Source organism: Notolabrus celidotus, chromosome 4, assembly GCF_009762535.1.
Source record: "Notolabrus celidotus isolate fNotCel1 chromosome 4, fNotCel1.pri, whole genome shotgun sequence".
NCBI lineage: Eukaryota > Metazoa > Chordata > Actinopteri > Labriformes > Labridae > Notolabrus > Notolabrus celidotus.
The window spans coordinates 10,775,993-10,791,256 of NC_048275.1; the positions used below are offsets into that span (position 1 = coordinate 10,775,993).

Consider the following 15,264-nt stretch of genomic DNA (forward strand, 5'->3'; position numbering starts at 1 on the left):
AGTTTGAGTTTCACAGGCTGTACATAATCCTCTTTATTGAAGTAAAACGGTGCTTTCAGCTTAACATTTCTAAATACAGTACAAAGCAAAACAAATCAAGTTTCAACATGTTATTTATCTTATAATTTATCAAACTAGAGCAATGTTTCATAACTTAAATATACATAATTATACAGTCAATCCAAACAGCCACATCTGATTCAACTTACAGGCAGCATATGAAAAGGTGAGCACTTGGTAACATCCTGTTCAATCGTAAATACTTAAACAAAAAGCTGCAAATCATTCAACAGAGCTGATTTCTGCAGAAATCTGGCATAGCAAAAAATATACCCTTCAATCAAAATTCTTCTGCGGTGCTTCGAAAGCTGAATAGAAAGTGAAATCGAGCTTGTTCTGCTTTTTTAATCCGTGTTTCATTCCCTGCACGACAAAAAACACCTCTCGTTTACTCGTCTTCCTCTGATCACAACATCCATCCATGAATGGTTCAGCCAAGTCCTCGCTGACAGCCTTGATGTATTCTTGTTATTTCAGTCAACAACACTCAAAAAAACATCCCTGCTTTGACAGAGGTGTGATGATTATTATGAGTATTAGAAACAAAAACATTTCTCAGTATTTAGCGCCTCCATCTTTTCAAATGAGTCCCTGAAAGCCTAGCCCATTATATTGACAATTAAAAGGCTTCTAGTGTGGCTGGTGGGGATTGGATTTGTCCATAACAGAGCAGGCATTTATTTGGGCATCTTGCGGAGCTCTGCCAAAACCCAAATTGCCAGTGAGAGAAGAGCCACAGAGCCAGACTGGTGAGTGGCTGCCAGTGGAGTGGGAACGTACAGCAACAGGGTGCTGATACCGAGGGCAACCTGAAGAGCGAAAACACAGATTGTAGTGAGACTTAAAAATAAGAGATATAGTTATAGTTTCATGTTTCTAGTATCATTGACAGCCTACCTGTCCATAGGCCATTGCTGTGAGGAGGCTTATTGCGATTTTGGCTCTCTTAGGAAGCATCATCCTCCTTGAGAACATGTAGAGGCCTGTAATCGCAGTCAACGATGAGACCGCCTAAAAAAAAAAGGGAAAAAATATAAATCAATAACCCAGGACTGTCAACTGATGGAGATGTGGAAAACTATAGATGATGTTTCATTCAAACAAAAACACACTTTGATTTCTGTTAAACATATTTAAGACATACCAGAATTCTGTGGTCAAACTGTACAGTGGTAGGGTTTTCAAAGACGTTCTTGAGGGCTGGGGAGAACGCCAGCAGATCATCAGGGATCCATCGCTCGCCCATCTTAGGGAAGGAGTTGTACACCAGGCCAGCATCCAAACCGGCAACAAAGGCACCTGAGTAACAGCATTCAGAAAACAATTAAAGAGCTGCTTGTGTAGCTTACATTAAATTTAAATATTTGAAAACTGCCTTACTTTCATGCAGCTGTCAACTTTCTCAATATGCTTTACCGTAAAATGTACTTTGCTACCTAAGCTTCATATATGAAAACATAACAGTACCTGAAAGAGCAGTCAGGAAGACGAGACCTCCGGTACCCTTTGCAAACCTCCTGAGCTGCAAGATACTCTTGGTTTCTGCCATCTGTCAAAGAGGTTAAAAACAGTGTTACTAAAGTTGCAAACAGAGACTTCATCTGATGTTGGCCTGGAGGAAAGAGATTCTTTAAGTACCTTGTGTACAGGCAGCAGCAGGGTAAGACCTGTCCACAGACTGGCACAGTAGAGCAACAAGGCCGAACCGAGGTGAGCACTTAGGCGGTACTGACTGACACGAGGGATGTCATAAGACTCAGGCTTCTCCTCCAGACCACTTTTAACCATGTACCATCCTAAGAGACCCTGAAAGACACACAATGATATCGCATGTTATACATTTTTGACATTACTTGAACATACATAAAAAACAGTTAGCTAAGGATTAACTTCTGTCACTCACCTGAAAGAAGACGAATCCACAGAGCCCGAGCACCTTTCCCTTCATGGAACGATTGAAGTATCCTTTCTTCCAGAAGTAAACGGTGGGGAGGACGTATGCAAGTCCAACCAGCCTTCCCCACATCCGGTGACCCCACTCCATGAAGAAGATGAACTTAAACTCTGGCAGCGTCATGTCATGATTCATTCTGGAGAGAAAATATTGACAACAACTTTAGTGATGAGCAGGTCAGAAACACCTGTTTTCATTATTTGTACTGGTGTGTCTCCACAAGTGAACAAGTGTGTGTTGACAATAAAAGCAGAGAACATGTTGCCTTACATTTTGAATTCAGGAAACTGTTGGTACTTGGCAAACTCAGCTTCCCACTCTGCCTGTGTTTGTGGTGGCTTCATCTCTCTCACCAGATGCCAGTCAACCATGGAGAGCCCGGATTCTGTCAGCCTGATGAAGACAGTGCACATTTAGAGTAAGTACCTGTTAGCGACACTTCAGCACAGAGGTGACTTTTAAACACACAGACATCTATCCTTCTTTTACCTTGTGACACCTCCCAAGACGACAGCCCCCACCACCAGCCCGCTGCAGCCGAGTAACCAGCGACCTAGTATGCGGTTTGTGGCTGCGTTGGGGACGGTAGCTGCCGCTGGAACGGAGGTGGCCCCAACCTCGGCTGTGATGGTGCTCTGACTCCTCTTCACAAGCCATTGACGCAGCTGAGGATTTCGCTGAATTAAAAAGACGACAGATTTAAAATAACATTGGACAATAAAACTTTCAAAACTGACATGTCAACATTGTGCATTCAAATTTTAATTTGTTCCTTGTGACAGCAGGATGATAAAGATGCATTTTGTTTCACTACACACAGCAGTACCATTATACATAGTAAAATAATGCTTTACCAATAACCAATGTAATGATCTGTAGTGTATTTGCTGCTTTTAACATGAGGGTTATTGATGATATTGTTGCTGTCTGCATGTGGCATGTGTCAATGCAGGTCTTCCAGTCTCCCTGTCAGTCTGTCCCACTTTCTAAAATGTAGATTAAGAGCCAGCTCATTTTAACCCTGTAAGACCCACTGTTGCAAAAATACAACATCAGTTTTAGGTATCCTTAAAAAAAATAAAAATCGGCAATTTTTTTCTTTTATTGAAAGACCCTATTTACATAGTCAATGGGTCCTATTGTTTAACCCTGCAATGCGATTGGATGGTCAATGTGTTTGTAAGTCCAGCCATCAGGGCATGAACTCACACAACCCGCAAACTTTTCTTCAGACTCACCTCTTATTTTTTATTGGACTGGACTTCCAAAGATTATATTCATCAAATGTGCTTTTGAGCATGTTATGTCTATGTTGTAATTCCACATCCCTTGGTCAAGGTGGTAGTCAAAATTGCAGTTGCACCTTACACATTACATGGGGACATTGCACTTCTCACATGTTCACATATGGACCGATATGCTGTTTGAAATATAATTGATTTGATGATTACTACTAAAACAAACTATAAGTGTGTTTTCCGTTAAAACTTTAGACAATATTTGATTAAATTATTTCTGGTTGCAGTATATGAAATGGGTTTGTCAGGGTTAATGTAGATTGTAGTAGCTCACAGTAACAGCAGACAGCTTAATATAACACCCCTCTGGGTGACAGCTACCTCATGCCAGCTCAGTTGACATCAATGCACTGTTTAGGTGCCATCAGTCTTTTGGGAAGACCCGTCTGAACCTTGCTGAAGAGGTTTTGCTTCTGCATTTGATGTTGCTTAACCTTAACCTAATGATAAGTTAAACATACAGGATGATAAAGACAGCACACCAACATGTCAGTGGTTGTTCAGGTGATCATAGTGGTCATAGGGAAAACACACGATGCATGCATTTCAGTAGGTAAAAGAGTAAACACATCTTTAATAAGTCTGATTTGTACACCAGCTCTGACGTCTATTTCGCTTACACCGTGATGAGTGAAATGAGGTTAATCACGCTGCTCTGTTATCTGAGCCAGGAGGACGTGACTGGAGTCCAGTACAATCAGACAGGTAACATAACCCGCTTTAATGTAGAAATCATCGACAGCCAACATCACCACAGTCACACGACATGAGTTACAGTATGAGATAGCGTTTTAAAGTGCCGTGTACACTGAGTTCCAGTGACTGATAAGAGTTATTCTGCTTGTGCTGCTGTCTGACCTTTTTCATGCTTGTGATAGTGTTAGCTAATGCTAACAGCTAAGTTGGCTATACTCACATTGCTTTGTTGAAATCCTCTATTAACGTGTCGGCAGCTGCAGAAGATGGTCGTCCGAACTGAAGCGAGTAACATTGTTGTATCTTTAATGTTAATGAGACCTGAGCTGGTGCTGCAGTGCTGTTGTAAAACAGTGCTTAGGTAAAAGCTGCTACAGGATGTTACAAAACCATGTTTCCTAACTGTTCAACTTTGACCTCCTGACGTCACAAAATGACGCGTTGTTATGTATTATGATTTTTTTTTTTCTTTATAGTAAGACATAAGTGATACCTTACAACCAAACAACACAATTAATTGTTTATATATAATTTCTAAAATGTTATAGTAGATGAGGATGTTTGCAGCAACGCTCGGTGGTTGCTGCACGTTTCATATTTCAGCGTATCCCGCACGGGCGGTCACCGTTAGCCACAAGAGATGGGATTTTTGGCTCTTTGAAGGGAACCGGATCTTGAGGAGCCGTTCCTTTCAAAGAGCCGTTCAAAAGACTGGCGCTTTGGCTCATTGTTATATATATATATATTTTTAGAAGTCAACCAGGGGTAACTTTGATATCAAGGAAACAATCACTGGTAGCAGTTATAAAATAAGATTTAGATCAGAATAATTCAAACTTACCAATGATTCTGAAATATTGATTATAATTTAATTTGGCATTGTAAGCATTCGATAAGATGGTGCCATATCCCCATTCTTCAACAGTGAGATAACTATTTTGAATTTACCCTCACCTAAAAAACTTTGTGGCACTATAAAAACTACGCAGGCTACAGATAACTTCCATGCAAAACAACTTTACTGTAAAATTTTCCACACAAGAACATTTAAAAAATACAGAAAAAAAATTCTAAAATAATAAATAAGAATTAATATATGTGTATGTAAAAAATATTAATACAACCAGAATAAAAATTAGGATATTATTAAAATGTGAATGCAAAATATACCACCACACCTGAACTACTTTACAAACAGGAGCTCAACTCCTTGACTCGAATCCACTTCAAAACAATGTAAACAATAACAAAGTGTAGACAACAAGTGTGAACACAAGACTCATGGGGCACACAGGTGACACATGAAGGCAGCGTGGGCAATCTGCATATAAAAACGGCTCTCATCGTTCACTTAAAAGAGCCGCTCAAAAGACCGATTCGTTCGCGAACGTCACATCTCTAGACTCGGAAGTGTAGCACCGCCCACGTGACGGACTCCCTGTCGGAAATCTAACAGACCGGGAAAACACTGATTCAATGTAGTGGATGCCTGTCAGTGATATAAACAACATGCATTGATCTCATATCGCTCAATAGGGGCCAATGAATCAATAAGGAGTGGATCTGACAGGTAGTTGTAAAACTCAAAACTGCCACGACTTGGGTACGACTTCATTAACTATTTCATAATGAGTATTTCTGTCCATGCCTGTCTTTCTGTCTCCCTGTGCAGACTGTCAGTATGGCAGAGGGGTTTTTAATGGAGGTGTGTGTGGACTCCGTGGAGTCGGCTATCAATGCTGAGAGAGGAGGTTGGTATGAGTATCCGACAGGGACCAGGTTGTGCTTGCTTGTCTTGAATCCCTCCATCACATTTTTGCTGAAGAGTTACCAAAATAAGTTTTTCCTTTTTTAGTTCTTCTTTAAATTAAATGAGGGATGTGTTCGAAAGACACAATCAAAGTGCTGTCTCACATGTCTTACCTGCACTCAGCACATGCCATGATGTTTAATTTCTCAAAGGTCATCTTCTATCAAGATATATAACCTTCTGCATGACTCATTTTGAATTTGTATTTCCTTACAGGTGCTGGTCGACTTGAACTATGTACAAGTCTCCTGGAGGGAGGGCTCACTCCCAGCTTAGGTGTGCACAGTCCTGTTATTATTGATTCACACATAACCAACTTTAAGTATCTGCTGAAACCAGATAAGCACATAAAATCACAACATTTGCATTTTTTTTCTGCAGGTCTGCTGCAGGTAGTGAAGCAGTATGTCAAGATCCCAGTCTATGTGATGATACGGCCCCGTGGTGGGGACTTCCTGTACTCGGACCAGGAAGTGGAAGTGATGAGGAAGGACATAGAGCTGCTGAAGAGCCATGGGGCTGATGGACTTGTGCTGGGAGCCCTGACGGAGGATGGACGGGTGGATTCAGAGCTCTGTATGGAGTTTCTGGGTAATGTCTGTTTGTATATTTAGAGTTATCTGTTGTGCTTACAAGACACTAAACCCAGAAAACCAAGAGGCCTATGAATTTCAAAAAAACATAATAGAAATATCTGATTTACAGAACAGAGAAGACATGTCCCAGTCAGAGGATAGACAGACAGAGTACTCAGTCTAAGACACTGTGTCATTTTTTAAATCTTTACCAAACCAAAACCCTCTTCCTTAGTTTTCCATTTCCTAACACAACCTTAGCACAGCGGGTATATTCCATTAAGGTGTTCCAGTCTCTGGGCTATTATTTAATCTGAACATCCGAATTGAATTGAGGCCTTTATGTTATGCTAATTTCCTTTTCCTGTCATGAAATTGTAAAATTCTTGTTGAGTAGAAAATCTTCTCCTGATATTAAAAGAAGGATATAGATAACAGAAGATAATAGTGTTTATCAACTCTGTAGTGAATTCCCCCAAATCTTTGCTTCCAATAACACATCTCAGTTATGGCTTCTACCTCATATGCCCCTCAGTATTTCACCTAAGAGACATCCTAAATAGATCATATGTCCTTGCAGCCTGTTGCTTATTGAATGTTAAAACCTCTGAAGAGATGGAAACGTAATATTGTACGACAATAATTTTGTACCTCCCTGAATCACACATTTTTATTACAAGCAAAAGCAAGATATTTACAAAACCGGATATTCTTTAGATCTTCTCAAGTCAATTATACGAGTGTTCACAGAACTTTCAATACATAAAGTGAGTGTTATGAAACTGTGCAATCGAACTCTCATATTATAAGAGACGTCTGTCTTGTTGCACTGCGCAGGAAATGTAAGGACCTAATTCTAGACACTGTTCCAGGAGTTTAGGAGCATAGTGTTCAATATGAGAAACCAGTGTTCACATTCTGAGAGTTAAAATCAGAATGCAGTCTCAGGAAAGCATCTTACTTTGATTAAAGGTGGGAGTTTCTGAATAATGTGTACTGTAAGTTAGAAGTAGAACAACACAGTGAAAGGACAGAATAAAACACAGGATTTAAAGATATATAAAAGCAGAAGATAAATGAAGAACTCATCAAAGATTTCCTAAAGTAAAGTAAAGTTTTAGGAGAGGGTTTAAAAGAATCTTAAGATGTGAATTGTCTTTTAGTCATCAAGTTTCACAGTCTGGGGACTCCAATTGCAAAGGCCTGATCACCTTTGGTTGCAGCCAAGCGGCAACCTCCGGTCTAAAAATGTGAGTCCATTGTGGAAGTGCTAAAAACTGCAGTTCATGGAGGATCCGCTTGAGGCTGGCTCCTGAAGTACCAGAAACCACATACACACCAATTCAAAAAAGAAGATCTTTACAGCAGAAATAAACGTGTTTACAGCCTGGTACAAAAGACGAGTGTAGTCTGGATAGCTCATTTTTCTATCGGCACACAGTGTACAGGGGGCTGAATTTTTTTCTAACGAGGCAATTTGGAAGATATTGAGATTACGAGTTTTCCAATGAAAGGCTTGATTGACAGGCAGGAACACTGTAGCTGTTGGCTCAGAGGCTCAAAGCCCGCCTCTTTACATCATACTGGCTCGACAGCAGCAACATGGCTGCTGCCGCCGATTGGCCTCAAAACAGCGCTTCAGAAACAGATGAGTGACGTCACGGACACAACGTCCATATTTTATACAGTCTATGGTTGCAGCAACAGGATTAAGTACAACAAGCAGATCTCAAGCGAAAAAGAGGCTAAAAGATTGCTTGTAAAAATTGGGACAAGGTTATTAAACTTAAAAGTAACCAATAAGAACTTAGAACCAATTTGATGCTGGTTTGGCCTCGTGGCTAAGTCGCATGACCCATGTACAGAGACTGTAGTCCTGGACGCGGGCGGCCCTGGTTTAATTCCAACTCGTGTTACTTTGCCGCATATCATTCCACCCTCCCTCTCTCTCTCTCTCTATCTCTCTCTCTCTCTGCCTCCCTCTCTCTCTCACTCTCTCTCTCTCTCTCTCTCTCCCTCCCTCCCTCTCTCTCTCTCTCTCCCTCTCTCTCTCTCTCTCTCTCATTTCTCTCTTTCTATTGTCCTGCTCTCTAAAGAGAGGCATAAAAAGTCCCAATTATTAACCTAGAAGAAAAAGAAACTGGCAGCTTGAGTAAGCGGGCGTGGACAGGAGTGATCTGTTGGTATTTGTGAGTGCCTGTTAAAAGTCAAGCATTTGGGATCCGGGGTTTGGGGTAAGCTCGGTCTGCTAGAAGTGCAAGAAAAATAAAAACTTTGACTTTGTGCACATTGGTGGGAGACAGGAATGATCATATTTTGGAAATTTATGGCAGTTACTTATTACATGTTATGAAGAAAGTAGACGTCTTAGTCGTGTAGTTAAAGGATGAAGCAGGTGGCATTAAATAAATAACACAAGTTGGCCTTACGGAGTCTTTAGGTAAGAAAAGAGCATCTTAGAACATCTTTTTTGACCCTTTGTGTGCGATATGTTTTGTTTGTTCTTTCATATTAGTATTTGTATTCTTCCAATTACCACTTCTCTCTCTCTCTCTCTCTCTCTCTCTCTCTCTCTCTCTCTCTCTCTCTCTCTCTCTCTCTCACTGTCATGGCATGAACAACAAGATATTATTGCCAAAGCACATAAATTCATACAGTACATTATATATATTCACAACACACTACACTCACAATATATAGATTAATCACACACCATATTCATTATATATTATATTCATCACATACATATCAACCATATATTACATATTTCATATGCATTAATGAACGATGGTGTCACCTATACAGCATATCTCAATGTCCTCACCCGATGCGGCGCGCTCATAAAATCTCTCTCTCTCTCTCTCTCTCTCTCTCTCTCTCTCTCTCTCTCTCTCTCTCTGTCTAGCTGCTGCTCGCCCTCTACCTGTCACCTTCCACCGTGGTAATGTTTTCTTCTTTATCCACACATACGCTGAAACTTTAATCTTTTAATTAGCCTGATACAAATCCTGAGCAGAATACAAGTGCTTTAGAGAGCTTTCATAATTGCTGCCTAACAGTACACCTACAGGGTGCATTAAGATGATTATTATTGTTTTATGTAATGAGTCTGAGTGTGTTTCATTAAACTGATATTCATCCTGCTTCAGCTTTCGACATGGTTCATGACCCAGCCGTTGCTCTGGAGACTCTGGTTTCATTAGGCTTTCAGCGCGTGCTAACAAGCGGCTGCGACGTATCTTCGTTGGAGGGACTGCCTGTCATTAAACGGCTCATAGAACAAGTAAATGACATATATGCATACTTGTTTGCCTGAGATAAATATGTTGTTCCTTTCATCTTTGCTGCTTATGAGCTTTATATCCACACATAACATTCTTCACTTTGTGTTCTTCTCAACAGGCCAAAGGGAGAATTGCCATCATGCCAGGTTGGTCCTTCATTTTCTTTTGAGTGCACTTTACATGTGTATGTTTTTTTTCCAACTAGTTTATTTCTTCATTGCAGGGGGAGGTATCACAGAGAGAAACCTGCAGAGAATTTTAGAGGGGTCGGGGGCTCAAGAGTTTCACTGCTCAGCCCGCTCCAGTAAGGACTCTGCCATGAAGTTCAGGTATGATTGATCCCAGCCTCAGCTCGTACTCGTAAACATTCAAAGAGATGTTGTCATAAGAGGAATGAAACTAAAAGAGATACGTTTTCTGTGTTGTGTCTGTGTCCACGTGCAGAAACACCTGTGTGACGATGGGTGCCTCCTTCTCAGCGCCTGAGTACGGCCTGAAGGTGGCAGATGTGTGCAAAGTCCGGACCCTAAATGCAATAGCCAGGAACACATTGTGAATGGGTACTGCACAGTCACGATAGATAGGAAACAGATACCTCAAATGTGATTATTAGTGATTATACTTACAGGTGATCAATTTCACTGAAGCCCTGATTAAGAAGACGTTTCAGGGGTCTGTTTTTCTCCTTTTTTAAATTACTGATTAAACAGTCTTTTGTAACTTTATTGAAGTATCTCTCAGTGGAGAGCAGTGGATCATTTCTGTTTTTCAGTGTACACTTGTATATGGCCTCTGAAAAAGTGTATAAAAAGATATCATTTGAAAATTTGACACTTTTATTATTCTCCTGAAAACAAGGAAGAGCACTGATCAGTGCTGCGGCTCATTTCAGAAGTGTATCTTTACCCTTTGCCATGAAGTGTCAAATATTTACAACACTCCTTGTTTATAGCAGCGGATCACACTAAGCTGTGACATTTTTTTTTTAAACTTAGATGGAAAAGTTATGACTTGAATACGTTTTCTCAGAAATGAACTGAAATCAAAGAATAAATAAATAAATAAGTTAGTGCTCTTTCTTTGTTCTTAATGTCTTTCTTAATTAAAACCAGTCTCATTCATTCCATTTCATAAATATGGAATACATATGCAGGATCATGCTTCATTCATTTAGCTGTTAATGTGGAAGAGGTTTTAAAGTCATGATACCATTGTCTTTGTACTCGTTGATATCTAATCAAGCTGATTCTCGAATGGACCATTGAGGTCGTATGAGTTAAAGTCAGGAAGGTTTATATTCAAACAGTACGTGTCAAAGTGGAGATTCAAAGGGGCAGTGCGCAACAGATAGAAAAAAAAACCTAGTGATTAAAAAAGGAATTGAAATGTCATGTTAAATTGTGGATAGAATGAAATCAACACAGTTGCAGTGCAGGTTTAAGTCACCCCAAATGAAACAGAACAGTTTTGAACTGAGATTTGAGAAATGTTGGAGTTGAATCTGAGATCATCAAGCTGAGATCAACCTGTTTGTTCTGGCTCAACATACGATTAGCAGACCTCTTCTTTCCCCCAGGTGGGTACAGTCCACAGCACAACAGATTTTTATAATAATAATAATAATAATAATAATACCTTTATTTATATAGCACCATTTCAAAACTATGGTTTACCAAGTGCTTGATAAGCAACAGGGCACATAAAAAAAACACACAAAGAGAACTCAGCAGCAGAGAGCTTAAACAAAAATTAAAATCAGACATCATTGTGTTGGTTTCAAGCAAATGATCATACTGTAGCTATGTAAAGTTGAATAACACTTATGTTAGTGTTGTTTACATTTTCTCTCACCATTCCTCCTCTACTCTGCTTATCTGGGAAAAACGCTGCAGGAGCCTCCATTGGTCAACAGAGCTGTCAATCATGACATCACGTCCCCTCTTAACTTCAAATTACTGATTAAAACTGAACTTACCTGAATAATGAGCTCTTACACTTAAACCACAATGAGAAGAACTAACTACTATGGCAGAATGAATTATAATAATAATAATGGCTTTTAAAACAGTGGCAGTTCTGGGGAGGGGCCAACAGGGGCCAGTGCCCCTGTAAAACTGAACCTGGACCCCCCCTGTGGCCTCCCCTCTACACCCAACAAATATTATACATTAAAAAAAAGATTTGAGCGCTAAGGGACTCATGTTGAGTTTAAACAGTCAGTCTGCATTTTGATATAGTACACAGGTGTATATACAGTATATCTAGTATATAGGGATGCACTGATGTTTAGCCAGTTTGTTCTCAGCCGGTCCTCGCCCTTCTCAGTCTCTTTTGTCAGGGTTGAATGTGTCCCTCTGACAACACCCTTGTCCCCAGCCTGCCCCCCCCCCCCCCCCCCTGTAAAATTGGTCTAGAACCGCCACTGTTTAAAAACAAGGTTACAAGGGGCTTTGGTTTATAAGCAAAATTAAACAAAAGAACGAACCAAGAACCCAGAAACAAAGAACTTGAGGAGCAGAAAAACCAAAGTGACATAAAAAGAACCCAACAGCAAAATACCCAACCAACAAAAGATTATAAAAAACACAAGGATCCAACTACTGAGGAACCCACTCAACAATTAAAAGCCCAAACTATATTTTAACCCAACATCACAAGATCATAATAACCCAAGCAACATGAGTTGAGAGACCAAGAGGACCAGAGAGGAAAAAATAAGTAAAAGCAGTAAAATAAGATATAGAATTGGTTTTAAAACAAAAAGGTTAAGAGCATTTAAAAAAGTAAAACCAATTAAATCAGGATGTCAAAACATGTCAAAACAATAACAAGAGGTTAAAGAATTAGATGAGAGAAGTCAAAACAGACAAAAACAACAAATGCACTGCAATACATTCATACATAACATAAGCTAAAAAGAAGTGATGAGTGATAAAAGAAAGAAATTGAGAAAATAAAGCCAATTGTAGCACAGCAAGAAGTATTTGATGTATTTTACATGTGTCGTATCTTGACCGCCCGTGATGTGTAGATGCAGAAGGACTCTTCGTGACACTTGCTTGCCTAGTAATACGTTTATTACAAGAACCAAAACCAGTATCGAACAAGCACCATGGAATGCTTGGGAGTACAGCTCTGCAAATCTGCTGACTCCCAGAATGCTCTTGACCAATACCCTTTATAGGTATGAGAGCCAGTGTCATTTTAACATCTAGTCTTTCATTATATTGTCCTTCAGCTCTGCTTACCTAAGGGTTGCAAAACGTATCCATGCAAGTCACTAATCAGGAAGGGGGTCTCAGTTACTTATTTCCTATCAGATACTTCACATGTATTTTAACGCACACGTTTGACCCATCCTCTATCTGTTCTAAAGGAGGAGATAGGCTTTAAGACCGATACTGCAGCCTGTCAGCAGGGGAAGCTCTAAAGGTTTGACCTTCACTCAGGGTCGCTGCTGTGCTTTCCATGAATTTAGGAGAGACATCAATGGATAACATGTTGAAGTTTTGGACCATGATTGAACTTACCAGGGTACAATAGCAATAGCAATTGTATTTATAAAGCACATTTCATTACATGTAAGTTCAATGTGCTTTACATGGGAAATTAAAAACATTTGAACATTTTTCCAAATAGAATAAATACAAACAGAAAAACAATAGATACACCCAACATACTTCTGACACATCAATCAAACAAACAGCAGTTGTTGCTGCACATGCATCCAGTCACAACAGTCATTATATCATTCATACGCTTGAGAAAATAAATATGTTTTCAGTCATTTTTTAAAAGTGGAGACAGTTGTGATGCACCTGGGGTCAGCAGGCAGTTTGTTCCAAAAAGATGGACCACAGTAACTAAAGGCTCCTTCACCAGACCTAGATTTCACCCTGGGTACATTTAAAAGACCTCCACCTGCTGACCTAAGGATCCTGGTTGGGTTATACACTGTGAGCAAGTCAGAGATGTACTGAGGAGTTGAACCATTGAGTGCTTTATGGACTAATAATAGGATTTTGAAATGGATTCTGTATTGAACGGGGAGCCAGTGAAGTGTTTTGAGAAGCGGGGTGATATGATCATATTTTCTTGTATGTGTCAGGATTCTAGCTGCTGTGTTCTGGATGAGTTGGAGCCGTGCTATGGAGTGTTTGGATAGACCTGTGTACAGTGAGTTGCAATAATCTAACCGGGTTGATATGAATGAGTGGACTAATTTCTCTGCATCAGTTGTGGATATGAATGATCTGAGTTTGGAGATGTTTTTAAAATGGTAAAATGATGTTCTTGTTATATTGGTAATGTGATAATCAAAGTGAAGGTCGGAATCTAAAACTACGCCAAGATTTCTGACTTACTCTCAATAACTCAGCAATGTTTCATACCAGTATCTCACATCACAGGTGCATCAAATGTATTTACCTTCACTAAAACAGGAAACTCTTGGTCAGCTACAGTGGCTTGGTTTCAGATTTTCAAGTCTACACTAGTGTGTACTTCTGATATCCTCATTTTATAATTCTCTAAACTGAAAACTTTTCTTCTCTTACAGCCGTTTCTGTTAAAGTAAACGCACTTCATGGTTGTGTCACAAACATTCGGACCCTGCTGATTGGTGCCAAGGCTCAATATTATCGCTGTGAGTCACCTTTATGCATAGCTTCAGAATTGTAAACTCAAAGCATTACAGGGCTTGTCAGATGATGTATGAGTCCTCTTCACGTGTCGCTGCTGTCCTTGGGTCTATGCACACACACAGTCAGCCCCATAACAGACACTGTTATCAAACAGGTAATCATTAACCACCATGCAATCACTTCTGGAGTCATTGAAGCCAGTGGTAGACTTATCATAAACATTATTTGATACTAATAACAGATTTTACTACACAACTTATCTAGCCTTGTCATGCTGAGTAATAATGACTCTACTAAGCAATTCAAGCAAGTTTTATCACCGTGTTTGCTCTTTGCACTGAGGATAGTCATGTTTACAAGGTAATTCAGCAGCTCTGTGTTGTGTTTACAACTCGCCTTGATGGGAGGGACTTGAGGAGGCAGGATGATACTCACGCATGGATGACATCAACGAAAATCAAATCCCACGGAAATCAACATAAACAGTAATCCACTTTGTCTTTGAAGTTTATGGTTGGCTGGAGTCTGGAAGCAATTTACCTCAACTGTGCTTTTGCACCAAAGCACAAAGACTCTTCTTCTAGCTGAAGTGTTCTTACCCTCACTTAACTCTGTATCCTGAGTCTATTTCTAGTCTCTTTTTTTGGCTCCAGTTTCTTATAAACACTGCGTGCTTTGGCTCCATCCTTCAGCCCTCCTGTAAACAATAGGGATCAGACTGGGAGGTAGAAAGCCAAGCAGTCTGCTTTGTTCCCTTTCCACCCAGATGCCAATCAGTTGTTTCTGATGATTTCTGCAACATTTTCAAAAAAAACGAACGCAGCTTCAACCTAATTGCTCCTTTTGAATGCATGACCGCCTGATATAAATGTGATTTGACCTGAGTTGGGAATGGGTCTGAGCCCAGATAGAGGGACTGCATGCAGAGCAGAAGTGGAAACCAA

The 15,264-nt window shown here is 40.0% G+C and overlaps 2 protein-coding genes across 4 annotated transcripts; one reads left to right on the top strand and one right to left on the bottom strand.

Annotated features, from left to right (window-relative positions):
* Positions 1 to 2: 2 nt before the first annotated feature.
* Positions 3 to 4,431, bottom strand: LOC117811167 (cytochrome c oxidase assembly protein COX15 homolog). The gene is made up of 9 exons (XM_034681257.1): positions 4,229 to 4,431; positions 2,504 to 2,691; positions 2,285 to 2,407; positions 1,964 to 2,150; positions 1,699 to 1,866; positions 1,528 to 1,609; positions 1,205 to 1,359; positions 958 to 1,071; positions 3 to 869 (listed from the first exon to the last, which is right to left on the bottom strand). Exons 1-9 carry the CDS (start codon positions 4,301 to 4,303, stop codon positions 738 to 740), a joined length of 1,224 nt encoding a protein of 407 aa, XP_034537148.1. The 5' UTR covers positions 4,304 to 4,431; the 3' UTR covers positions 3 to 737.
* On the top strand, positions 3,926 to 10,755 carry cutc (cutC copper transporter homolog (E. coli)). 3 transcript variants are annotated; one of them, XM_034681264.1, is made up of 9 exons: positions 3,926 to 4,017; positions 5,681 to 5,759; positions 6,035 to 6,094; positions 6,200 to 6,409; positions 9,299 to 9,334; positions 9,543 to 9,676; positions 9,796 to 9,823; positions 9,901 to 10,006; positions 10,122 to 10,755. In XM_034681264.1, exons 2-9 carry the CDS (start codon positions 5,690 to 5,692, stop codon positions 10,231 to 10,233), a joined length of 756 nt encoding a protein of 251 aa, XP_034537155.1. In that variant the 5' UTR covers positions 3,926 to 4,017; positions 5,681 to 5,689; the 3' UTR covers positions 10,234 to 10,755. The 3 variants fall into 3 exon arrangements, with proteins under 3 accessions (XP_034537155.1, XP_034537154.1, XP_034537156.1); XM_034681263.1 differs by lacking the exon at positions 3,926 to 4,017 and adding an exon at positions 5,439 to 5,578; XM_034681265.1 differs by lacking the exons at positions 3,926 to 4,017; positions 9,299 to 9,334 and adding an exon at positions 5,439 to 5,578.
* Positions 10,756 to 15,264: the final 4,509 nt, after the last annotated feature.

Bases quoted from the DNA above. Each gene is read 5' to 3' on its own strand.
- cutc (XM_034681264.1), top strand. From the start codon at position 5,690: ATGGCAGAGGGGTTTTTAATGGAGGTGTGTGTGGACTCCGTGGAGTCG. The intron at 9,677-9,795 runs GTAAATGACATA...TCTTCTCAACAG, and splicing joins TTAAACGGCTCATAGAACAA to GCCAAAGGGAGAATTGCCAT. The intron at 9,824-9,900 runs GTTGGTCCTTCA...TCTTCATTGCAG, and splicing joins GAGAATTGCCATCATGCCAG to GGGGAGGTATCACAGAGAGA.
- LOC117811167 (XM_034681257.1), bottom strand. From the start codon at position 4,303: ATGTTACTCGCTTCAGTTCGGACGACCATCTTCTGCAGCTGCCGACAC. The intron at 1,360-1,527 runs GTACTGTTATGT...GCTGTTACTCAG, and splicing joins CTTCCTGACTGCTCTTTCAG to GTGCCTTTGTTGCCGGTTTG. The intron at 870-957 runs GTAGGCTGTCAA...TTCGCTCTTCAG, and splicing joins CAGCAATGGCCTATGGACAG to GTTGCCCTCGGTATCAGCAC.